General features: G+C 49.8%; 1 protein-coding gene and 1 long non-coding RNA gene across 3 annotated transcripts in view; one reads left to right on the top strand and one right to left on the bottom strand.

The window, feature by feature from the left end:
• The window catches only part of LOC115078070, a 200033-nt gene that overhangs the window by 128973 nt on the left and 44025 nt on the right, over positions 1-27035 (bottom strand). The window lies entirely within an intron of this gene.
• Positions 1-27035, top strand: part of ADAMTSL4 (ADAMTS like 4) — a 69061-nt gene that overhangs the window by 22161 nt on the left and 19865 nt on the right. For both annotated transcript variants that reach the window (XM_029580676.1, XM_029580675.1), the window contains exons 6-7: positions 956-1058; positions 22762-22898. In XM_029580676.1, the coding sequence (XP_029436536.1) occupies positions 956-1058; positions 22762-22898 (240 nt within the window). The remainder of the gene's footprint in view (positions 1-955; positions 1059-22761; positions 22899-27035) is intronic.

The raw sequence follows: 27035 nt of genomic DNA, 5'->3' as shown, positions 1-27035 counted from the left end.
ACAGTTAACCAGTTTATGACAGTGCTTCTCCACCCTAGCCAGCGGGGTTTTGCAGAATTCCCACAATGAATTTGCAGGAAATAGATTTGGGTCCATGCATATTCATTATGGGTATCCTGAAAGGTCTGACTAGTTAGGTGCATCTCCAGGAGAGGAAGCAATGATTTACCATGATTCATTATTGTAGAGCCAGCTGTTTTCATTTCGTTGATTCTGACTTAGGTTAGCATTGCTGCCCGGCTAGATCTGTACAATTCAGTGGGTAAAAAAAATAAAAATAAAACAAACATCAAAATACATTAAAAAAAAAAAAATTCAGAAGTACAATTGCCTGCAATCTGTGAGGGGTAAAGGGGGTAGATCCAGATCTGCAGGGTTGTGCTCCTTATGGCATGGAGGCCGGGGACAGGCCTCGCCCTTCCCTGACTTCTGTATTAAAGGGGGAAGCGGGGAGAGGAAGAATTAAGAGGGCGGACCTTTGATTTCCTGTCACCCCATCCCCTGCCCCCACCGCAGCCACTACTGGTATGGGATTTGAGGAACGGGCCGGCTCCTGCGCTGAAGAAGGGGGTTCGCCTGGCTGGGATGGGGGGGTCGGACGGAGAAGGAGGAAAGGCGACGAACAAATGGAGCCAGGATCGGGGACGGAGACTGAAAAGTAGAGCGGGGGAAGAGCCCAAAGAGGCGCACTGGGTGAAAGCGAGAGCGTGAAACCTCCCCCTGTGCCCCGGCCAGAAAGCCATTTAAGAAACTTTGCTCCATTGTGAATGTTTTTCCGGATGGGCCTGAAGACCTTGGGCCTTGCGTGCCTGCAGCCGAGTGCACGACCTATAAAATAAATCTAGGACACAGAGAAAGGATTTTCTGAAGTGCCTGGTATTTTGAATCTTGTATCTGGTTGCTATAATAGAAGACGCCCTTCCTCACCATCTCTCTCTCTCTCTCTCTCTCTTAGTCTTGCCCAGCTGGCACCCCTGATCCCCGGGCACTGCAGTGTGCCACCCTGAACAGGCAGGAGTTCATGGGCCGCCTCTACCAGTGGGAACCCTTCACTGAAGGTAAGGGGGAATGGGTCTGCTTTGCTCTTCCTCCAGGTCCCTGCTAGTTTCCAGGTCTCCGCTTCAGGACCTCGGGCACTCCCCAGAATGCTGAGTGGTGCCATCCTTTCCTCGGGCGCCGCTTCTACTGCACCGTGCGATGTACCCCCCCCTGTGAACGGAGATCTGCCCGGCTGTGGAAGCAGATTCCCGCTGCAGGCCTCCAGGCTACAGCATGAGCAGCGGAGGGATGCTCTGCTTTAAAGGTCAGAAGCAGCCCTGGGGCTTGTGGGTTTCCAGTCCTGTCTCTGCTACTGAATTTCACGTCACCCCTGGGTGAATCACGCTGTTTTCCTGGGCTACGGTTTAGCGGGCACGGATCCCATACCGAGATAGCATGGCAGTTCAGGTGCCAAAAAAATGTACCCTGCATGCATGCGCCTGATTGAAATTGCATTAGAATCCAGTCCTCCTCGTCCTCATTCCCAGATGCCTGCATGCTGTGGGTGTAATAAATGACTTGCTTGGCCTCCGTACCAGGTGCAGATACTCCACAGCCCCCATATCCTCGGCAGGCTTTGTATATAACCACCCAGAGTACACAATGACTCAGAGGGCAGAGCTATTTATCCCGAGGGGTGATGGAGGCAGGCACAGTGGTGTGCTAGGAGGCGAATCTTTTTCACCTGTCCATGTTACAAACCTCTCCCTCTAATTTTCTAGCAGGGACGTGGATTCTGCCTGTAGTTGTAGAATAGGGATGGGGGAGGGAAAGACTCGCAAATCAGAGCGGCAACATCTAAGATGAGAGAAGGTGGCTTGGGCTTCGTGTAAGCACCAGGCGCCATGGATTGCACGTGAGGGCACAGAGCTGACAGACTTGGCCCACCCCGGTCCCGATCCTATGGCAAGCCACTTAACCTCCCCACGCTCACACTGAAACCGTCAAGTCTTTGACACAGGAGCCTCCCTGTACAGCACTGTGCACACCGACAGCACTGCACGGGTGCTTGAATTATTAGCTGGTATTCTGCTTTCTAGCACCTTGATTTCCAGGTCTTAAGTCCTTAGGGAGGGCTGTAGGTCCCCTGTGGCTTGGAGTGACGGCGGCCATGGTGCGAGGGAGCTGTGTCAGAGCTACATTCAGAGGCGATAGGTGCATTTGTGCGCACAGAAGTGACACGCACGGCTGTCACTGACAGGATCACGAGCACGCGCAGCCCACTGAGAGCCGAGGTCACTCTGCCTTCCGTGTTTCTTACTGCCAGGCCTGCAACTCGTGCTACCTGGGCAGCTCACGTCCTCTGTTTCACGCCCCTGACCAGAACACTCTCACGGCTAAACGTACGCTCACTGTGGAAGCACAAGTGGGCCCAGATAGGCAACTTCCAGGCAGGCCAACTTTCCCCATGTAACTGGCTTTGAAGGTGACCCTGTAAATACATCCATAAACGTCTGTGACTAAGTGCGTGTCTGCGTGTGTGAGGGCCGTAAGTCCATCTACAGGGGGTGTGTATGTGCTTCTGTGACTAACAACAAAATTCTGCTCCTGTGTGTGTGTGTGTGTGGGGGGGGGGGGGGGGGGGGGTGGTGGCATTCGTTCCTCTGACTCTGGCACCGCTCTGGGATGAGGCAGGGGAGAGAGATGGAATGTTTCGCGCTGCAGAGGTCAGGGGAACAGGCACTCGGTATGTAGTGTACCGCTGGACAGAGCTTTGGGACATTTTCCACTTCCTGCAATACTCAGAAAGCCAGGCTACTCATTTCCTGTTTCCTTTCCTGCAGGGAGAGGGGGCCAGCAGCGCAGCTCGGCGTCCAGTATTAACTCCTGCGGGACTGGCTCTCGCGTGAGATAGGAACCGCAGGGTACGAGTACAGGTGAACCTTCAGTCCATCTCCTGCTATAGCACCATCATAAAATAACCTGAACAAAGCATTCCTTGCTGCCAGGTTCTCATCCACACCTCAGTCCCGCACTGTCATCACTGCAGTCTCCTTATGGCCTCATTCACTGCAGTGCGATTAGTTCCAAATGCTGCTGCTGCTAGAAATATCCTCCAGGCCAGTAGGACTGGAGGGCACAGGGGATGTGCGCAGGGATACAGAGCCTGTCACCTCTAGGACTGGAGGGCTCAGGGGATGGGAGCAGGGATACAGAACCTGTCACCTCTAGGACTGGAGGGCTCAGGGGATGGGGGCAGGGATACAGAACCTGTCACCTCTAGGACTGGAGGGCTCAGGGGATGGGGGCAGGGATACAGAGCCTGTCACCTCTAGGACTGGAGGGCTCAGGGGATGGGGGCAGGGATACAGAGCCTGTCACCTCTAGGACTGGAGGGCTCAGGGGATGGGGGCAGGGATACAGAGCCTGTCACCTCTAGGACTGGAGGGCTCAGGGGATGGGGGCAGGGATACAGAGCCTGTCACCTCTAGGACTGGAGGGCTCAGGGGATGGGGGCAGGGATACAGAACCTGTCACCTCTAGGACTGGAGGGCTCAGGGGATGGGGGCAGGGATACAGAGCCTGTCACCTCTAGGACTGGAGGGCTCAGGGGATGGGAGCAGGGATACAGAGCTTGTCACCTCTAGGACTGGAGGGCTCAGGGTATGGGAGCAGGGATACAGAGCCTGTCACCTCTAGCACTGGCTAGCTCAGGGAGATGGATGAATTGATGCTAACGTATTACATGAAAGAGAAAAGATTAGTTTGCTGCCTCCGCATTCTTCCCCGGGTGGGTGTCTGTCCCTTGTTGTGTCAGTCCTGGGACTTTCGGAAGCACGGGGGCAGGGGACTGAGCTCTCCCTCTGAGTCTTGGTTCTCATAGGTGGTGGTCTGTGCAGTAATCACAGGACGCTCTGATTTGCTGCTGCCTGTTTAAATCTGTCAGTGTTATTCCAGGCATTGTTACACTCTCTTGCTCTCTGGGGTCAGGACACTCTGTGAGAACTGTCTCTCTCTCTCTCTCTCTCCTTTCTGTGCACTATTGCAGGCTGGAGGTGCGTAGAATTATTACAGGACTTCAAGAGGTCTAGAACGGGTAGATGTGAATCGGATTTTTACTCTTTCGAATAATAGAAAGTCTAGGGGGCACTCCATGAGGTTAGCATGGGGCACATTTAAAACTAATCGGAGAAAGTTCTTTTTCACTCAACGCACAATTAAACTCTGGAATTTGTTGCCAGAGGATGTGGTTAGTGCAGTTAGTAGAGCTGTGTTTAAAAAAGGATTGGATAAGTTCTTGGAGGAGAAGTCCATTACCTGCTATTAATTAAGTTTACTTAGATAATAACCACCGCTATTACTAGCAACGGTAACATGGAATAGACTTAGTTTTTGGGTACTTGCCAGGATCTTATGGCCTGGATTGGCCTCTGTTGGAAACAGGATGCTGGGCTTGATGGACCCTTGGTCTGACCCAGTATGGCATTTTCTTATGTTCTTAAGATTCTTCAGGACTTGAATTCTGGCGTGATTTCATGGTGGCAGTGCATCATACTCCTTCCTCCCCTGCTTTCTCCCTCTTCTCCTCTTCCACCCCCACCCCTGTCCTTCCACAGCGTCTCACCTTCTTTACTCCACTGTATGGATTAACTTATTGAACGCTGGAAGGCTTGCACGCATCTGTCCCTAGGGTCTCCTGGGCTTTGGTGGCAGTAAAGCTGCAATCTGTTCCCTCCACTCTTAGTTTAGTGCTAATTCTGCATCCCAAAATATTATTGGGAGGGGGGGGGAGAGGTCCCCATTTCAGACCAATATTTAGAGTGGGCAAGCAACCCCTGAGATGCACAAATGCAGGATTTCTTCAGCCATGGTCACTTTTCTGAGGTCCTTTGATGTAGCTTCTAACAATTCAAACGTTCCCTGGTGCAGCGAGACAGAACAGGACGGGCCAGCCAGCGGGACACTGCAGAGGAAGCGTAGTGGGCAGTTTTAATCCTTTTAGGAAAAAAAAACACCAAAACAAACAAACTTTGTGCTACGAGCACTGAGCCGCTGGCCACTGACTCGAGGAGAACCTGGGGAAAGGGAAACGCATGGCTACCAACTCCGAACGAGTGGCCGGTTCCGAAGTCCATCTATAAGAAACAGAGAAAGTAAGTATCACGGAGGAGGACTGGGCCTGCGAGATCCGTTCTCCCCTCCTCCGCCGCCCGTGCAAACAGCAGGCGCACAGTTTCAGGCCGATGCAATATGAGCGCGCTAAAAACGGGTGGTCCAAACTGGTCCCATCCACTTCTCCTGGGCTCTCAATGCGATAGGCAAATGAACAGCTGCGTTAGAAAGGTCGCGCGAGGGGAAATTGTGCATCCCTGGCGCGTCCTTGGTGTTGGGCGCCCAGGAGACGTGGCTCGTGTGCGGGTTACCAAAATGGATACCCAATACGAGCGTGTGTTTTTCCCGTGGCCTGGAGTGCGAACATTGTGCGTGTAAATTTTGTGCCCAGAACATTTTCTTTTTTCTGTCAAGCCATCTTTATTTTTTCAGATGCTGCGTTCTGTGGTTCCTCCTATTTAGCATCGTCGCGATACTAGGTAGGAGGAGCCGCAGAAAAGCAGTATCTTTTTGTTTCAAAGTAGGCCCCTTGACGCGCGGCAAGACTTTACGCCTGCTCCGGGGACAGGCGTAAAATTTGAGGGGTTAAAAAGTGCGCTGCGATTCTGTACGTCGTGCCTCGTCTAGGTGGCATTTACATGCGGTGAGCGCTATAAGCTACGCCTTTGTTTGGACGCGTGTTTTGGACGCGCTGACCCCCTTACTGCATCGGGGGTTATGGACGCGCATCCAAAAACGCTTGTCCAACCGCTCGTTAAGCCGGGCACCAAGCTGGGCGCACTTTATTGCATCGGCCCCTTTATGGGGACGCTTTTCAGCCCTTGCCTGTTTCCAAAGAGGAAAGCCGCTGGCCGTTTCTCTCTGAAATTGTTTCTTACAGGACGCGGGTTAAGCGTGCCCACGTGGTTTGCAGCTAGGCGGGGCCGCCCAGGAACGTGCCCAGGTTTACCCCTCGTGATACGAGGCCTTCAGGTGACAGCCGCGTTTACCGGGGGAAAGAAGAGCATGACGGCAGGCGGGGGCTCAAAGGCCCATCCCAGTATAAGCCCTGGCATGACGCCACAGAGCCCGGATGATCTCTCGCTTCCTCACACAGAAGAAAAAAAAAAAAAGATTAACAAAACAAAACAAAAAAAAAACCAAACCCATAAAAAGTGAGATTGCTTTATTGGCGTGACGCAATGTATTTCTTGCCCAGCTTTCGGGAGCCCACATTCCTGTCCTCGGGTCTGAAAACGGCATGAACAAAAGATGATATCTGCCAGAAGATGCACGAGAATCCTAAAACGCTTTCCGACTAAGGGTCCTCTTGCTCCCCCCTTTGCAGACTTACCATGATAGTGCATTCTTGCCTCTGACCAAGGTGTGCCTCTCCTGCCTTATTTCATGTCTCTGTCACACCCCTCTTCCAGGCTATACATGTGTATTTACATCTCTATCATTTCATGGGTGGAGATCCCGTACCCTTTTGCCGTTCTCTGGGCTTCCTCCACCCCGTCTATATTGTTTTGGAGGTGCGGCCTCAGGTACTGGACACAGTGAGTTGCTCTGTTTCAGCTCAGTTTATGGGTTTAAAGCCCACTTTCTGTGCAGCCTCCGTACAAAGTGAGAACAGAAGCCTTCTCTTCCCTCTGGCTTCTGGATGGCCTCTCTCCTCCCCTCACAGTAGCCGTCGGGCAGGATCGGCTGGAGGAAAGGTTAGCGAGTCAGGCGGTGCTGACAGAGGCCATGCCGCCGTTTCCTCAGCTTTCTTGTGAGATTAAGCAGGAGATGGGATCCCACCTGCCAGGCCATTCTGCGCCCGTTCCGGCAGCTGTGCCTCTCCTGCCCCCGGGCCCCGCCGTGACCGTGCTGAGAAAGCAGGAGGCATGCTCCCGGGAGACCGACCGCACGTGGTCAGGCCGGGGGAAACGCGTCCGGCCGCCTTGAACCTCGCCCATGCCATCATGGTACAGTGCGCGAGAAGATCGGCACTGGGCCACCTCAGAGCCAGAAGGTGCTTTAAGGGCATGTAACACCCTCTCTTTCTCTCCAGAGAGCCTGTGGCCTTTGAAAACCCGGACCTGTCAAATTTACTTTTCTAAAGGGTGGGGGGGAGGGGGTCGGATGACATTCTTAGCCCTTATTTCACTAGCCTTTTGCTCCTCATCCAGCCGCCATAATCTTGGGATCCCGTGCCCTGGATCTGTCTTTTACCCCTCGTCTTAAAAGAAAACTCTGGGTAATATTTTGTGGCTGGGACTGGAGAAATATTCATTCTGTGGCCATGTAAAGAAAATATTCAGTGCGAGCTCGTCAAGTGGCTGATCGGCACTTCCGAGGCGCGATGACCTCACCCATGCCCGCTGCTGCCTGTTGGCCGTGCCAGTCTCGGCACACACAGGGCCTCGCGCTCTCCTTGGGAACCGGCGTGTGACGCTCCTGTAAATATGGCTGCCCTCGGGGCCCACAAAGACTTTCAGAGATCATGCCAAAAAAAATAGTAATAAAAATCCAATGCGGAATGGCTGCAGGGCAGCTGCAAAGCGTTGCCATCGATCTTCGAGGCAGCTGCCCTCGATGCAGGCGCCTGTTTTCCCTTCCTTGGCATGGCTTAGCTTTCTGGTCTGTTTTAGGTTCTCTCTTTCGTACCATTTCTCGCCGGCCCCCTGCTGTCCTCCCAGAATGGGACTATCTTTCTTCCCCAGACCTCTGGCAGGGTTAAAAAATCTGCTCTTTTGGACAGGGTCTCCACCCTGTAAAGCTGCTGTTAGCGGACACGAAGTCCTTAGAGTCAGAGAGATAAATGTAAGGCTGGGCGGAGATGCAGCCTTTGGGGTTAGGGGTGGGTAATGGAACTGTCCTCTCCCTCAGATACTAAATAGGAGGTCAGGGGGCATTGAGGACTGAATCGTGTGTCAGACGCCCTTTGACCTCCAGGATGCTGCGCCCTTTCTTTAACGAGACGGGTGCTGAAATCCGAAGCCCTTGGATGCTTTCCCCGAGCGACCTCCAGAGGGTTGGATGATTTGGGGGAAAGCAAATTGAATCCAGAGCTGTGGCGGGATGCAGAAAGCGTTCTCTCTTTGAAGGCTGAAGACGGACATCGCTGGCAAGTTCCCGAGGCTTGTCAGCTGTGTGTCCCCCGCCCGCTTCTCTCCTCCTCCAGGGATTTGAATGTGCATCTCCAAACTGCTCCGTAAGGACCATGATCAGGCTAAAAACCTGCATTCGCTGTTTGCAAAATTATCAGGAGAGATGGAGGGGAAGGGGGGACTTTTATCATGTCTTAGGCTCAGACAGGATCCCCTAAATGCAGCATAACATGGGTAGAAACAAAGAAACGTGACGGCAGAAAAAGACCGTACGGCTCATCCAGTCTTCCCATCCGTCCAATTAATTTAGCATCATAATTCCCATCGCTTCCCTGGAGATCCCCTGTATTTATCCCATGCTTTCTTGAATTCAGATACTGCTTTTGTCTCCACTGGGAGGCCGTTCCATGCATCCACACCCCCCCCCCCTAATAAAGGAATTATTTCCTGAGCAGCCACCTCTGGGGTTGATGGCATGCGACAGCTTTTGAAGGGCGGAAGGGGGACACACGACATAACAGTCATTGCCCGATTGCAGTGGAGTAAGTTGAGATAAAGGGGCTCGCCCGCGTTCAGGCAGAGACAGTCTTTGGCAGAGTCGGGGATTAGAAGTGAGGCGCACAGTGCTTTTTTTTTTTTTAGCTGAAATTCCTCTTCACGGCCTTGCAGAGTGAGCAGTAAGCCCGTGTTCTACCTCAGTACAGATCGGGTCATTTTGCTCTCCGTTTCAGGCCTAGGCTGTGCTGTACGGCACATGATTGATAATGCTCATTATTTTGGGTCCGTAGAGCTTTAAAGTAGACGTGAACAGCCGTCCCACTTCCAAAAAAGGCCTGGAGAGAGGGGTGAAAAAAAACAAAACAAAAACTGCAGCACCTTTCTTCTCCTCTTGCTTTCCAGGCAGGAACCTGGCATTTGTTTTCAGGGTCCTGAGGTGAACAAGGGGCTGGACTGCAGTGGGACTGCTTGGAACATAAAAAGCCCTTTCTGTTGACTGCGTTATGTTACGCTCCCAAGTGCAGCCAAGAGTTTTCTAATCAGGGGGAACCAAGTTTCTTGTTTAAATTAAATGCCAGTGGGGGGGGGGGAGGAGACACTGCCCCCTCTCCTCTATGCAATGGGCTGCCGACCCCCTTGGAGGCTCTTCCATGCAAACGGCAGCTCAGAATGGATTATGTGAAACGGGACGAGGAGCGCGTGCTGGCATCATTTTCTGCCAGGGTCGCCCTAAAGCCTTTATTCTGGGAGCTGGTGGGAATAGACACAGAAACAACTTCCATCAGGGACATGAGAACCTTCCAGGATCTCAGAAAGTAGGACAAGAGGAGTCCTCTAATGTGGTTTTAGGCTCCCAGAACTGAGAAGGAGCTAGGAATTCGAGTCAAAAATTGGTTAACATTGAACTGCTTCCTTGGAAGCCTCTACTGTTGGATAGCAGCATGCAAAATCCCCTAGTCAACCTTGAGCAATTCTTTTTGGAAAAGCAGGCTATATAAATCGAGTGAAATAAATAAATATAGCGCCAGATTCCCTTCCAAGGCGAAAACCACTTAATCCAAAAATACAGCTCATGTTTCAGGAGAAACTGATGGGCCCGTGATTAAAAGCCTAGTGTGAAAGTGCTTGTACATGGAGACCGTGCAAGATTAATTATATGCTCTGTTGGCTGGAACGCCTGCAACCCAGGCATGGGATAGTTCGAGGAGTTGGCACAAGAACACAGGAGCTCTTGCCATCCAGTCCTCGTTCTGAATCCCAGCCGCCAGAAGTCTACTGCCCTATGAAATGGTTTGCCAGCCGCTGCTTGCAGGTTTGGCATCCTTTTCACTAAAGCCGCCGTCACGCGAGTTCTCGTGCCGACAGGGCATGGTGGTAGAGAGGCTGCAAAACCACCGAATCAAGACCAGCTCCCAGCCAGAAGGACGAACCAGGTTGGGGCATGTCAATGGGAGAGCTCATGGCCTTGATGAAGGACGAAGCTTATGCCTCCCTTCTTTTTGTTCTGTGCCTTGTTGAGGGACAGATGGGAAGGTTTTACTTTCCGGTGTTGTCAAGTGGTTCACTGTGGACCCCCTTTCTCCAGCCTCAAACTCCCCAGATTGTTAGATGAAGAGGTGGGAGAATAAAATACTAGCAAGCGCCCGAAGCTGTTCCAAATTGGACACAGTCTTTACTAAGTGGCACAAATTCTAAAGGTCTTTGACTGGGGAGAGAGGAGGTGTTATGGTTACCCTTTCGTGACCTTCGGGTATTATTTAAGCTGCTGCAAACCACATGGAGAAAAGTGATTGGTGTGATGGGTCCACAGAGGCCCAACTAATCCCAACCAGACCAGGTCCCTCTAAGAAAAAGGTTACACACAGGACGCTGTCTTTGAAAGCTCAGTGGAGACCGGGACCATGAGGAGCCGGACAGGAGGAGGGAGGAGGAAGCGATATTAAAGGTGACCCTTCTAATCTGTGCCAAAGTCAACGCCATACGCTGCAGTGCAAGGGAAGTGCAACGCCTGCTTTATGGAGTTACAAGACAGAGAGACTTTCAGAAGAGGCTTAGTAGACCGTCGGCTGATGGCTGTTCCTTTCATAGTAGGCATTAACCAGTGAAAACTGCAGGAGGTGGGGGGTTGGGTCTTCAGCCTGTGCCCTAAGCTGCTGACTTTATAAAAGAGTTAAGCCAAGAAGGAACTCTTTGACTACAGTGTATGGAAAAGAGGTGACAAGGCTGCTGTTTCTTCCCAGAACTATGACTTTGATTGACCTTTATTTATATTCTCCTTTTTTTTTTTTTGGCATTTCAATGTGGTTTATATTCAGGGACGGGAGATATTTCGCTGTCCCCGGAAGCCTCACAATCTGTTTGTACCTGAGGGCAATGAAGGGTGAAGTGACTTGCCCAAGGTCACAAGGAATGGCAGCAGGATTTGAACGCTGGTTTCTAGCCTGCTACTCTAACCACTAGGCTACTCCTCCACGGAGACCCGGGTGTAACCTTTTTCTTAGTGGGTCTTGCTCTGGTTGGGTTTAGTTGGGCCTCGGTGGACCCATCAGTCCAATCACTTTTCTCCATATACGGATCGATACTGTAAAACCACGGGAGAGCGGACAAACGCCCGCTCTCCCGGCGCACGCACCGGCCCTTCGCCGGTGCGAGCGATCCAGTATGCAAATGAGGTGACGTGGTGCAAACGAGGAAAAGGAGGCGCTAGGGACACTAGCGCGTCCCTAGCGCCTCCTTTTGGCCTGGAGCGGCGGCTGTCAGTGGGTTTGACAGCCGACGCTCAATTTTGCCGGCGTCGGTTCTCGAGCCCGCTGACAGCCACGGGCTCGGAAACCGGACGCCGGCAAAATTGAGCATCCGGTTTTCGGCCCGACAGCCGCGGGCCGAATTCAAATTTATTTATTTATTTTTTTTACTTTTTTTTACTTTTGGGGACCTCCGACTTAATATCGCTATGATATTAAGTCGGAGGGTGCACAGAAAAGCAGTTTTTACTGCTTTTCTGTGCACTTTCCTGGCGCCGGAAGAAATTAGCGCCGACCTTTGGGCGGCGCTAATTTCTTAGAGTAAAATGTGCGGCTTGGCTGCACATTTTACTTACTGAATCGTGCGGGCATACCTAATAGCGCCCTCAACATGCATTTGCATGTTGAGGGCGCTATTAGGTGCTGCGGGTGGGCCGCGTGTTTTCCTCCCCTTACTGAATAAGGGGTAAGGGAAAACACGCATCCAGAGCAGGCTGACAGTGCGCTCCGATGGAGCACACTTTACTGTATCGACCTGATAGTTTGCAGCAGCTTAAATTCGGGTTCAATAGAAGTGTGCAGGCCTATGGAGAGAAGGCAGTCTCTGATGGCAAGGGCAGCAGCAGCGTATGAGAGAATTCACAGGGCCACAATCATTGCGCCCCCCCCCCCCCCCCCGCCCAGGAGTGCCGACAATGAACCAGGGTCAATTTTCAAAAAATGCTCTGTGCCAAAATTTTAAGCCCTTACATTTAGGGGGATTTTTAGTTGAATTTAGGGACCTAAGTTTTCAGCTGAAAATTCACCTAAATTTAGGTATCACCTGCCTGACCATCACCAGCTGGAGCCGGGGGGGGGGGGGGTAAGGAGAGGGAACCGGGCAACCGGTCTCGTGCCAGAGGAGCAGCGTTCCCCCTGCCCACGCCGGAAGGAAGAGCAGGCGCCCACGAGACTGCTCCCGCCCCCCTGCCCACCCCAGAGCCCGCTTACCACCTCCCAAGGCTGCGGCAGGAGCACCGGTGGTGCGTGCGCCAACTGGCATGTACACTAAGGAGCTTGCCCCTTCGTGCGTGCCCGAAGTGAAGCCTGGGGATGCTTTTCTACCTTGCTACTCTCCCCTGACTACACAAGGAGAAAAAGAAAAAAAATGGAGCAGAAATACCTCATCATTGGAAAAATAAGACAAGGCTTACGTGAAAACCTCAGGAGATCCGCCAAAAACAAACAGCAAACTACCAACAGCCTAATCCACTCCATGAGAAACAATAACTCCTCAACAGGTCACTCCTACCTAAAGCTCGCACTGCTTCTGCTGAAAGCGCAATCGATTTCTAAAAAAAATCCATCTCATAAATGATTTACTTGATGATATAAACCCCACCATTTTCTGCATCGCCGAAACCTGGCTGAACAATAAACACAACGTACTCTTAAATCGAATTGTACGGTCCAAAAATGATGTCTTTCGCTTCCCTCATCCAAAACGTAAAGGTGGGGGATTACTAATTATTAGTAAAAAAAAAAAAAAAAAAAAGAGCTCAAACGTTTTCCATACAAAATAGAAATTAACCATCCTTATGAAGCGGCAATACTTATCTCCACAAATAAACATCGGAATGGTCTATTGCCCCCCCCCCCCCCCCCCGGAATACTTAAAAAGGACTGCTCACCAATAATCGAAGTATTCACTAATGTGTTTCCCTCACCTGAGTCCACCCTCATAGTAGGTGACTTTAATCTACATGTTGATAGAGCAACCAAATCCACTGCCTGTGAAATCTTCTTAGAAACGATGGAAGCAATGAGATGGTCACAATTCGTAACCAAACCCACACATAAAGCAGGTCACATTCTAGATCTCATATTTGCCAATCACAACAATTTTATGATAAATACCTAAATTTTATGATAAATAATTTTATGATATTTTATGATAAATACCTAAATTTTATGATAAATACCTAAAATTTTATGATAAATTTCCTTGATCATAAATTTTATGATAAATTTTATGATATTTTATGATAAATACCTAAATTTTATGATAAATAAGTTATCTGTAAACCGATACGATGTGCAAACGGTTGTCGGTATATAAAAGTTTCAAATAAATAAAATAAATAAATACCTCTCACACTATACTGCCATGGTCTGATCACCAACTACTAAAAGGCAGACGTAACCTTCCTCAACCAAACTAAACAAAAACACAAACAATAATCAGACATTCACCTTCAGGAAAAGGAGCCAGATCTACTTGCAGAATCATTAAAAAAATAAGCTTATTTATTTTAACCACACCAACGCCTACACATCATTTGAAGCATGGGATTTCATGGTTAAAGATATAGCCATTGACCTAAGCCCAATACAAACAAAAACAATCCAATTTGATCACTATACCTCTAAGCAAAAGAAACCATGGTACAATGATGAATTAAGACACTCTAAACAATCATTGAGAAAATCCGAGAAACTTTGGCAGAAAAGCCCAACTTCAGAATCACTTGGAAAATACAGATCACTTCTCTCTCAATACCGGTTGCTAATCAACAAAGCAAGAAAATAATACTGTGCCAAACGGATTCATGGGGTAATTTTTAACTCTAAATTACTCTTAAATTACTCTCAATGTTGTTAAACATCTAATCAAGGACCCATCTTCCTCTATCTCAAGCAACAACCACTCCTCAAAGAAGGCCTGCAACGAATGCGCCACTCATTTGGTAGAAAAATTAGCTAGACTAAAAACTCCTTTCTCTACCTGCCCACCAACCATAGAAGATCAAGAAAAATACAAACCAGCCAAATGTATCGCTTTCAACAGAGTATCTAAACTTCAAATCACTCAAATCATCACTAAAATAAAACCTGCAAATCACCCACATGACCCCATTCCAGCTAGCTCCTTAAAACGAATAAATAGCACAATCACCCCAACAATCACATCCTTAATCAGTCACTCTCAGAAGGCTTAGTCCCTGATATGGCAAAACAAGCAGTGATAAAACCTATACTAAAAAATAAAACTAGCTGCTCTGACAGTTGGGAAAATTATAAACCAATATCCAACCTGCTCTTTCTCTCAAAAATTCTCGAGAAAGTAGTACTATCACAACTAGAAGACTATCCAGATGACCAGCACATTCTACATCCAAACCAATTTGGGTTCAGGAAAAATCGCTCAACCAAGACTTTACTTGTTTCTTTAATGGACCCTATATTACAGGGATTTAACAATGATGAATCCTTTTTCCTGGTATTACTTGACCTAACAGCAGCCTTTGACACTGTTGACCATACCCTACAATGCCAGCAGTGGAGAAAAATCGGAATTGACAGCAATGTAATGAAATGGTTCCCCTCATTCCTATCAAAAAGGTCATTCAAAGTCAAACTGGGCAACCATATATCCGAAACCTTCCCGATTGTTGCAGGTGTCCCCCAGGCTTCAGCTCTTTCGGTAACATCTATATGCTTCCTCTATGTAAACTTCTAACTGATCTAGGAATCACCTTTTACCTATATGCCGACGACATTCAATTCTATATACCATGCACCAAATCTATTGAAAATGCAAAATCAACTCTAGCAACACACATGAAGGCTATACAACATGAACTATCCAAACTTAAACTAACTCTAAACACTAATAAAACTGAAATTATTCTATTGAGAAGAAATCTACTTATAGTGACTCCTCAAATACTTGACATGGGTAACTTCAACATTACACTCTCAGACCAAGTACGGGACTTAGGTGTACAGACTGACAAGAACCTAACAATAGAAAAGCACATAAATAAATTAATCAAATCAGGATATGTCAAACTGCGCTTACTACATAGACTGAAACCATTGCTGACTCACGCAGACTTCCGTATAGCCCTGCAAACCCTCATCTTCTCAAACTTAGACTACTGTAACTCACTTCTACTCGGAGTTCCCAACTGTCTTCTAAAAAAACTACAACTATTACAAAATGCCACAGCTAGACTCTTAACTGGTTCAAGGAAATTCGATCACGTATCACATTCACTGATAGCTCTTCACTGGCTACCTGTACAATCCCACATCAACTACAGAGTCTTAACATTAATTTACTCCACCATCCATTCTAATAACTCTGGTTTGGTAGATGAGGCTCTACAATCATACAGGCCACAGAGATCATTAAGTTCTCAAAATAAAGGACTACTAGCTGTGCCATCATTACAGAATACTCTCCTAACAAAAATAAGAGAGTGCATGTTCTCAATAGCAGGCCTAATGCTATGGAACTCTCTACTCAAGTATCTAAGACTGACCCCCGAAACAAAGAAATTCAAACGTGACCTAAAAACATGGTTATTTCAAAATGCCTATAACCTAACTTAAAATCACCTGAACACAGAGCATGCACTCTCAAGGACAAAGTCATTAATAACCTATCTTCTGAACTAAATACCTTATCCCAAGTGTGTGTCAATTTTTAATATGCGTGTTGTTTGACCTCATTAAGTCAATATAATTGTCGATGTGTATTATGTACATCATATTATAAACTGTTGTGATCTTTACTTGGAACGACGGTATATAAAATGGCTAAATAAACTTGGGGGTCTTAAGTTGAGGTCTGTAATAATTTGCATAGGTTTTGCATTAATTACATTTACATTTAGATCCTGCTTTTCTCAAAAGGTATCAATAAAATAAATGTACAAAATACAATCAAATATAAAACAGCAAATGCGTTATACTATATCCCCAAATTACAAAATAACCAAAAACCCTCCCCAACTTATCCCAACTCCCTTCTCTCACAGAGGTGGTTGGAAAACAACAAACTCCCACCTACAACCACAAACAACTCCCACACTGTAGGGAAAGGGATCAGAACAAGGAACGCAGCAAAGGGCCACAAATAATGAAAACATTGGCCTGCTCAAATGGGGTGAGGCTTTCAGCTGCTGGCCTGCCCTCGGAGCCAGGCCAGCTCTTCGCCCCGCGGTCTGCATCGTCTGGGTCCCAGAGGGGGAGCACAAGCTGACAACAAGCCTTCCCTGTTTGAAAAACTGACCCCCTTGTGTCGTTTGCTCAGGGTCTCACACAGTGAGCGGCTGGGTTAGGCAAAGATTTCCCAGACCTGGCCTGGTGACCCCCCCACAGTCAAGGACGTTGGTCCCCATTTAGGCAAACTAGGCCGTTGCCTAGAGTCCCACAAGTTTTTTTTTTGGGGGGGGGGGTGGCAGAATCGTGCCAGCACAAGGCCCAGAGGGGGGTGCTGTGTTAGGCCAAGGAAGGGAATGCGGTGGAGGGGAGCACCAGGCTTGGAGGGAAGTGGAGGGAGGGCAAAGCATGACTGAAAGGTTGCCCAGGGTGCTGCCAAATACTCTTTTCACCAGCCCTGCCCATAGTCACGTTGGGTTTCAGGATATCCATAGTAAATATGGATTAGATAAATGTGCAGACCCAGTATTTGGAAATGTGTCTCCTGCGTATTCACTGTGGATATCCTGAAATTCCAGCTGACGGGGGGGGGGGGGGGGGGGTTGTGACCTGCACAGGGTTAGGAAGGAGGGGGGGGGGGAGAGGTTGCAGCCAGATTCACAGCTCTCTGCTCCGCACACCAGCACTTTGCTGGAAGGCCAGGATTTCCTGCATATCTTGAGGCTGCCCATGGGATCGGGTGCTTTGCCCTCGGTGTATTTTTGTGAGCTATGCGCTATATTAGGAAGGTCAGTTAAAGGGAGGAAGCAGCATGCTAAAAGCATTTTTATAGCAAAGAGTGGCAGATACCAGATTTGGGGGAAGGGGAGGGTGGGGTGGGCTGAATGAAGCTGAGCATGGCAGTCATCAGGGAGCGGATTAACCTGGGATGGGGGTGTGTGTGTGTGTGTGTTTGTGTGTGAGTCTAAGCGTCTTTCCTGGCACATGGACAGGGGAAGGAGAATTTGTGCAATCACCCACAGCTGCAAGAGGCTGGGAGAGGCCTTTGGCTCCAGTGTAGGGGGGGGAGGAGGAGGTGGGGAACCAAACCTTGGGTAATATTAGAAGCTGCAGCTCTCGCTGAGTGAAAAATGGAATGAACGTCGTGGCCACAAATGCAAGCGAGATGTGGAAATAAAGAGTTCCCATGTCTCGTCAGGCCTTCTGGAGCCGGATCCTAGGAGAATCCTTCTCTCGCTGGCTCCACACGTCTCTGATCCTGCCATGGTTGAGTCAGAAGCTGCAGGGGCCCCTCACACCCTCTCTCACCTCTGGGCTGACTAAGGAGCCTAATCCCTACTCTCTGCAGAGACGTGTCACTTCTCTTATTTGGTTTCTACTCTGCAGTGTTGTGGCAACAAGGCTTTAATCTCTGTTAGTGTTTCGGCTTAGTAAGCCCACCGCTCGCCCACCATGGGCCTCTCCACGCTGCTCAGCGACTGCACCCGCCAGGGCTCCTCTGTGCTGCTCAGGGGGCGCCCCTCCTGGTGGCATCGCCAGTTACCTCCTGTGCAAGGGGATCGTGCAGCTTGTTGCCCGCGAGGGCATGCTTGGTGCTTTCAAATCCTGACCTCTTCTCTGAAACAAATAAATTCCCCAAGGACTCATTTAGCCTGAAAGTTTGTCTTGACTAAATGGTAAGCTCCACGGAGCAGGGACCGATCTGATGCATGTCTGTACAGTGTCGGTTGCGTCCTGTGGTGCTTTAAACATGTTTAAGCAGGAGCAGCAGTGGATGGAGCCCCAAGGACCAATCAGACGCAGCGTGCAGAAGGAGTAAAAGGAGCGTACGCTTCTCTCTGCTGTCTGCAGTTTACGCTCCTTTCGTTTCCTCTCTGCATCTTTCTCTCTCCTTCTGCCTCTGCATCTCTTTGTCCCCTCACCTCTGTATCTCTGCCTCTTCTCCATCCCCTCCCTTTCTCGACATACACTTACTGTAAATCAGACTAAGCCATGAGAACACATCCAATTCGGCACTAACTTTTATCTGACGTCCAAGCAGCGTGTTTGCAGCCTGAGTAATAACTAATCAGCTGCTCAGAGGGGACTGAAGGCGAACTGTGTGGAGAGTGCAGCGGTGTCCGGCCTGCCAGATGTTTCGCAGATGCCCCCTGGGGCAGCCGCCCCTCTATCCCTGCAACTGCATGTTGTCCCCCTCCAATCCCACCCCACCCCACCACGTCTCAGTCACTGGAGGAGTTCAGTCTTTCAGCACTTAAGAGAAAAGGGATTTTATGACCCGTGTAACGTTTTATGATAAACTGAGCAGCGTGCCAAAATTTTTAATAGTTTAAAACACTCCGAATGCTTGGAAAAATTATCTAGGAACCAAATCGGCGATCCAAGCTCTCTGCCTTCTAATACATTCCGGAAGATTGGTTTGGCTGGCCGTGAGAGAGAGCTGTCGGCAGAGGAGAACATGTGGCCGGTCTGGAAAAAAATAATATATCAGCATCATGTACAGTAAATCTCTGCTCTCCCTGAACCTCTCATGGTGTTTTGCACAGTAGCTGTCTCTCTTGATGTAAACATAGCACACGGGGGCGGCCATCTTGCCGTGCTGCTCTCCTTCCTGTGTACCCATTGCATTACTTCCTGTCTGCACGGTCGGGGAGTAGGATGGAGATGGAGGAGGAACAGCCAGAGATCTTTTGCTATAGGGACGCCATCATGGTGTAGACACAAATTCACCACGTTGGGTGTTCTCTGGCTAGGCCGAATTGTCTCACTAAGATGACCGGAGCAACCCGGTAGTTAGAACAGTGGGCTGAAAGAACCAGGGAAGCCAGGGTTCAAATCCTGCTTCTCCCACTGATGCTGCTTGTGACCTTGGGCCAGGTCACTGCACTCTCCATTACCTCAGGTCCAAGTTTAGATTGTCAGCTCTCTGGGGAAGGGGAAACGCCTCCTGTACCTGAATGTAACTCACATTGAGCTACCCATGAATCCAAAATTAAAAAAAACAAAAAGTCTTTATCGCCAAGACACTGGCCTCATTCTTGATGCTTCAACAAATAATAATCTGACATTTCTCTATTGCATTCAGCCTTCTTTGGGGTACTCTGAACACCTGGTGTTGAGTCTGCTGCTCATGCGCCTCCTACGTTTGTTTTCGGTGGCTCTGAGAAATCCCTAGTGACGTTGCTGCAGTAAAGGCTGTAGATCAGAGGTGGCTGCCCTATGACCCATGGGCCACAGGTGGCCTGCGACAGTGGGAGTGGCACTTTCTGGAAGTGGCATCAGCGGCCCTGAGACCGCGTCATCAGCGCTGCCATGAAGCAGGTTTCCACAGATTTCAAAATAAAATTATCCTTGATCGTTTTTACTCATGGAAATACAACCCCCCCCCCCCCCCCCCACACACACACACACAAACACACATATAGCACAGTTAAACTATACCCCTTATGTACATGTCTTCTACCCACTGCACGTTCCCTATGGCACCCTCCTTGGGAGCTGACAGTCTCCAGTGTTAAAAAGAGGGGCTCTTGCAGGGGAGAATGATTAGAGCGGCAGAGATCATTTTATCTCTTTATACAGTGGCTCGGCATACTTTGTCACAGATCAGTCAACTGTTTTCTATCATACAGTATGAGTTAGGTCCAGTCCTGTTATCTGAATTCACTCTGGCGTGACGAGAGATAAAGCAACAAAAGGGAAGCTTGCTGTGAGTAAGAACTGGGGTTTGGCCAACCGTGGAGCTCGATGGAGCCAGCTGGGCCCCCACCTGCGGCGGCCGCAGTGTGAACTGCAGGGTGGAAATCCCAGATATCTCGCTGCCGTGGACAGGTTCTTGCCCAGAGAAAGCCGGCCTCGTGGTTTCCAACAATTTCCAGGTCTAACGTATTTCCCTTCCCGAGAAGCCACGGATTGCGTGGCTGGGGAGGACCCTACAATCAGGGCTGGTGCTGGCTTTGTTGCTGCCCCCTCACCCCCCACCCTTCCACGATTCATTCAGTCTCTGACCCAAGGTCCGTCAAATAAAGCCCAGCTCCCTCCAGTGATCTGTATTTAAAAAAACTGACACCCAGCCACTCTTCCAAGAAACCCTTGGTCAAGGGAAGGGTATTACGTACCCTAGGGAAACCTTACAGCCTTGCACACACGTCACCACCCCCACACACTCTGTAGCTACATAAAATTTAATTATGCACTTGTAACAAATTTTACATAAGAACATAAGAAATTGCCATGCTGGGTCAGACCAAGGGTCCATCAAGCCCAGCATCCTGTTTCCAACAGTGGCCAATCCAGGCTACAAGTACCTGGCAATTACCCAAACACTAAGAAGATCCCATGCTACTGATGCAATTAATAGCAAACTTGCAAACATGTTAGAGACCTTGGGGCAATACTAGACAATCGATTAAACTTAAAAAAAATGGTCAACACAACCTCCAAAGACTGCTTCTACAGATTACAGGTCCTAAAACGACTTAAACCACTTCTATTTTTCCATGATTTCAGGACAGTCCTCCAAGCGCTACTGTTCGCCAAAATAGACTACTGCAGTGCACTCTTCCTAGGCCTCCCCAAATCTACTACCAAACCACTGCAGATGATACAAAATGCGGCAGCGAGACTGCTGACCAGCACCAGCCGCGGTGAACACATCTCACCCATCCTCAGAAACCTACATTGGTTACCAGTAAATTTTAGAATCCTATACAAATCAATCACCCTAATACACAAAACCATCCATCATCAACTTCAACTCGACCTGGAAATCCCATTCAAACTCCACTCCTCTAACAGACCAACGAGAGATGTTCACAAAGGCACTCTACAATTTCCTCCTACTAAAGCCACACGCCTCTCTACGACCAAAGACAGAGCTTTTTCGATAGCAGGCCCATCAATTTGGAATAACATCCCTTCAAACCTCAGATTGGAACCCTGCCTCTTAACTTTCAGAAAAAGACTCAAGACGTGGCTCTTCCACCAAGCCTTCTCCGATCCACCAAACAATCACTAATGGCCTTCCACTTTCACCCGGCCTTTAGACACTTATCTCCATGAACTATGGACTCTGGCTCCTCCAGGTTAAAGCACCTTCAAGCTTTAACCCGTTCTCACTATCGTATTCATTTATTATTATTATTTACGTTCATCTTCCTTCCAGCTTATTATAAGCTTCCAAGTTCTCGATTCCAGTTGATTGTAACTTTGACTTATTCATATCTATTGTTTACCTGAATTGTTTCCTTCAGTTATACCCCCTGTTAAATGTAAACCGATCCGATATGGTTATTTACTATGAAGGTCAGTATAAAAAACTGTTAAATAAATAAATAAATAAATAAATAAATAAATAAAATAACTGCACTAACCACATCCTCTGGCAACAAATTCCAGAGTTTAATTGTGCGTAGAGTGAAAAAGAACTTTCTCCGATTAGTTTTAAATGTGCCACATGCTAACTTCCTGGAGTGCCCCCTAGTCCTTCTATTAACTGAAAGAGTTAAAAAACTAATTGACATTTACCCGTTCTAGACCTCTCATGATTTTAAAGACCTCTATCATATCCCCCCTCAGTCGTCTCTTCTCCAAGCTGAACAGCCCTAACCTCTTCTGCCTTTACTCATAGGGGAGCTGATCTATCCCCTTTATCATTTTGGTTGCCCTTCTCTGTTCCTTCTCCATCACAACTATATCTTTTTTTGAGATGTGGCGACCAGAATTGTACACAGTATTCAAGGTGTGGTCTCACCATGGAGCGATACAGAGGCATTATGACATTTTCCGTTTTATTCACCATTCCCTTTCTAATAATTCCTAACATTCTGTTTGCTTTGTTGACTGCTGCAGCACACTGTACCGACGATTTCAATGTGTTATCCACTATGATGCCTAGATCTTTTTCCTGGGTGGTAGCTCCTAATATGGAACCTAACATCGTGTACCTACAGCAAGGGTTATTTTTCCCCATGAAAAAGAAAAATAAAAAGTACAGAGGCAAAATATCACTTATAACCTGCATATTATATTTACATGCACTGCTGTGGTGCCAACCAAAAAACTCTGCAAAAAGACACTTGGGACTCCTCATGGCACTTCAGAAAGCCATGAATAAACGTAATTACCATTACAACATAGTAAACCTCCCATACCAAAACAATCCTGAATTGCCAGCACTCAAACAGTAATAGCCTTATCTATGAAAAGGCAACATTGCAAATATTACAACAGGCCCTAGAACACCAATATACCTCTCTAGAGCCACTTCCAGTGCTTCCTGCTGGCCGCCTAGCAGCAGAATCACCATAGGAGCAACACCTGACTCAGTCGTACCCACCCCAGGGCACCTTACATTGGACAACCCATCTTCTCCCCAGCATGGTGCACTGTGTTTTAATGCAGCCTGTTTTTATGTTCTGTTGCAGTACGCGGGGCTCAGAAGTGTGAGCTGAACTGCCGGCCCATAGGCTACCGCTTCTACGTACGCCACACCGAGAAGGTTCAGGATGGCACCCCCTGCGAGGCCTCGTCCGCAGATATCTGTGTCGCCGGCCACTGCTTGGTAAGTGCTGCAGAGCACACAGGTTGCACCAGCCACATCGATTCGACCGGCCACCTGTCAGGCCGGCAAGGAAGGAAAATTGCAGACCACAGCCAGATTATGAGCAACTGGCTCTGTTTTTTTTTGTTTTTTTTTTTAATTTATTTTCGAACTGGCTGAACCGGTCTTGATTTTACTTCCATGCAGGCAGGGAGCTTTTCTTAAGGAAATCAGAACTGCAAGTCCAACTGGAGCTGGTTCAGACTGTCCCTTATAATGCAGAATTTCTGGCTAACCCTACGCATAGAATTATCAACTGGCTTCAGGTCAATTCTGATTTCCTTAAGAACAGCAGGAACTCCATTTCCCTGCATGCACTGGGGCTAAAACCAGGCCCAGATCAGCCTTGTCCAGGCAACTGGCAACTCATTTGTTGAGGGTTTGGGTTTTTTTCCCTGCATAAGGATCACTCCTGTTTTTTGGGTTTTTGTTTCAAAATTTCGGTTAACAAATGTAGGAAGAAGGTCCCACAGGCAAGTTGGAGGCAAGACCTTTTGGTTGGACTGGCTTTGTGCATCTGTGTGATGAGCTTTTGAGAGCTCTGTTCTCCTTCTTTAGGGTAAGTGCAAAACAGAAATTAAACAGAAGGAAAAACTGGAAGGCATCCGTGAAAAAGAGAAGAGCAAATCTCTGGAATCCCAAAATTTATATAAAAAGAAATAAAACTTGCCAAATTTACAAGGCTGTCAGAAGCGGGATCCTTAGTGGTGGGGGGAGAGAATTAAGAACCATGGCAGTGCTTTGCAGTGCCTGTGACAAAAGCATCCCCCCAGCCAAAGTAAACCGTTCACAGACATTCATGCTTGGATATGTTGATAATAAAGGAGCCCGTTCTCTGATCCCCAACAAAGCAAGAATAGAAATGCAGTTAAAACTGCAGGAGATTAGGTAAAGTACTGAATGAGCTGGGAGGCTGCAGGGCCGAGCACTTCTAACTTCAGTGCACAGAGGCCATGAGTGTAAGAAGGCTAAAGAGCGCAGGAGATGCTAGAAGGCTGAGACCCCCAACCCCTTTACTGCTGGTACCTGAGCTCAGAGACCCCCAGCCCCTTTACTGCTGGTACCTGAGCTCTCTCAGGGACCCCCCAGCCCCTTTACTGCTGGTACCTGAGCTCTCTCAGGGACCCCCCCTGCCCCTTTACTGCTGGTACCTGAGCTCTCTCAGAGACCCCCGGCCCAACCCCTTTACTGCTGGTACCTGAGCTCTCTCAGAGACCCCCGGCCCAACCCCTTTACTGCTGATACCTGAGCTCTCTCAGAGACCCCCGGCCCCTTTACTGCTGATACCTGAGCTCTCTCAGAGACCCCCGGCCCCTTTACTGCTGATACCTGAGCTCTCTCAGAGACCCCCGGCCCCTTTACTGCTGGTACCTGAGCTCTCTCAGAGACCCCTGGCCCCTTTACTGCTGATACCTGAGCTCTCTCAGAGACCCCCCCTGCCCCTTTACTGCTGGTACCTGAGCTCTCTCAGAGACCCCACCCCAACCCCTTTACTGCTGGTACCTGAGCTCTCTCAGAGACCCCCGGCCCCTTTACTGCTGATACCTGAGCTCTCTCAGAGACCCCCGGCCCCTTTACTGCTGATACCTGAGCTCTCTCAGAGACCCCCGGCCCTTTACTGCTGGTACCTGAGCTCTCTCAGAGACCCCCCCTGCCCCTTTACTGCTGGTACCTGAGCTCTCTCAGAGACCCCCGGCCCCTTTACTGCTGATACCTGAGCTCTCTCAGAGACCCCCGGCCCCTTTACTGCTGGTACCTGAGCTCTCTCAGAGACCCCTGGCCCCTTTACTGCTGATACCTGAGCTCTCTCAGAGACCCCCCCTGCCCCTTTACTGCTGGTACCTGAGCTCTCTCAGAGACCCCACCCCAACCCCTTTACTGCTGGTACCTGAGCTCTCTCAGAGACCCCCACCCCAACCCCTTTACTGCTGGTACCTGAGCTCTCTCAGAGACCCCCGGCCCCTTTACTGCTGGTACCTGAGCTCTCTCAGAGACCCCCCCTGCCCCTTTACTGCTGGTACCTGAGCTCTCTCAGAGACCCCCGGCCTCTTTACTGCTGATACCTGAGCTCTCTCAGAGACCCCCGGCCCCTTTACTGCTGGTACCTGAGCTCTCTCAGAGACCCCCGGCCCCTTTACTGCTGGTACCTGAGCTCTCTCAGAGACCCCCACCCCAACCCCTTTACTGCTGGTACCTGAGCTCTCTCAGAGACCCCCCCTGCCCCTTTACTGCTGGTACCTGAGCTCTCTCAGAGACCCCCACCCCAACCCCTTTACTGCTGGTACCTGAGCTCTCTCAGAGACCCCCCCTGCCCCTTTACTGCTGGTACCTGAGCTCTCTCAGAGACCCCTGGCCCCTTTACTGCTGATACCTGAGCTCTCTCAGAGACCCCCCCTGCCCCTTTACTGCTGGTACCTGAGCTCTCTCAGAGACCCCCGGCCCCTTTACTGCTGGTACCTGAGCTCTCTCAGAGACCCCCCCTGCCCCTTTACTGCTGGTACCTGAGCTCTCTCAGAGACCCCCGGCCCCTTTACTGCTGATACCTGAGCTCTCTCAGAGACCCCCGGCCCCTTTACTGCTGATACCTGAGCTCTCTCAGAGACCCCCCTGCCCCTTTACTGCTGGTACCTGAGCTCTCTCAGAGACCCCCACCCCAACCCCTTTACTGCTGGTACCTGAGCTCTCTCAGAGACCCCCTGCCCCTTTACTTGCTGGTACCTGAGCTCTCTCAGAGACCCCCCCCCCAACCCCTTTACTGCTGGTACCTGAGCTCTCTCAGAGACCCCCCTGCCCCTTTACTGCTGATACCTGAGCTCTCTCAGAGACCCCCACCCCAACCCCTTTACTGCTGGTACCTGAGCTCTCTCAGAGACCCCCCTGCCCCTTTACTGCTGGTACCTGAGCTCTCTCAGAGACCCCCACCCCAACCCCTTTACTGCTGGTACCTGAGCTCTCTCAGAGACCCCCTGCCCCTTTACTGCTGGTACCTGAGCTCTCTCAGAGACCCCCACCCCAACCCCTTTACTGCTGGTACCTGAGCTCTCTCAGAGACCCCCCTGCCCCTTTACTGCTGATACCTGAGCTCTCTCAGAGACCCCCACCCCAACCCCTTTACTGCTGGTACCTGAGCTCTCTCAGAGACCCCCACCCCAACCCCTTTACTGCTGGTACCTGAGCTCTCTCAGAGACCCCTGGCCCCTTTACTGCTGATACCTGAGCTCTCTCAGAGACCCCCCCTGCCCCTTTACTGCTGGTACCTGAGCTCTCTCAGAGACCCCCCCCTGCCCCTTTACTTCTGGTAACTGAGCTCTCTCAGAGACCCCTGGCCCCTTTACTGCTGATACCTGAGCTCTCTCAGAGACCCCCCCTGCCCCTTTACTGCTGGTACCTGAGCTCTCTCAGAGACCCCCGGCCCCTTTACTGCTGATACCTGAGCTCTCTCAGAGACCCCCGGCCTCTTTACTGCTGGTACCTGAGCTCTCTCAGAGACCCCCGGCCCCTTTACTGCTGATACCTGAGCTCTCTCAGAGACCCCCGGCCTCTTTACTGCTGGTACCTGAGCTCTCTCAGAGACCCCCCCTGCCCCTTTACTGCTGGTACCTGAGCTCTCTCAGAGACCCCCCCTGCCCCTTTACTGCTGGTACCTGAGCTCTCTCAGAGACCCCCGGCCCCTTTACTGCTGATACCTGAGCTCTCTCAGAGACCCCCCCTGCCCCTTTACTGCTGGTACCTGAGCTCTCTCAGAGACCCCCGGCCCCTTTACTGCTGATACCTGAGCTCTCTCAGAGACCCCCCCCGCCCCTTTACTGCTGGTACCTGCGCTCTCTCAGAGACCCCCGGCCCCTTTACTGCTGATACCTGAGCTCTCTCAGAGACCCCCCGGCCTCTTTACTGCTGGTACCTGAGCTCTCTCAGAGACCCCCGGCCCCTTTACTGCTGATACCTGAGCTCTCTCAGAGACCCCCGGCCTCTTTACTGCTGGTACCTGAGCTCTCTCAGAGACCCCCCCTGCCCCTTTACTGCTGGTACCTGAGCTCTCTCAGAGACCCCCCCTGCCCCTTTACTGCTGGTACCTGAGCTCTCTCAGAGACCCCCCCT

This window comes from Rhinatrema bivittatum, chromosome 16 (genome assembly GCF_901001135.1).
Source record: "Rhinatrema bivittatum chromosome 16, aRhiBiv1.1, whole genome shotgun sequence".
In the NCBI taxonomy this organism is placed as follows: Eukaryota; Metazoa; Chordata; class Amphibia; order Gymnophiona; family Rhinatrematidae; genus Rhinatrema; species Rhinatrema bivittatum.
This window is presented reverse-complemented; position numbering and strand designations above follow the sequence as displayed.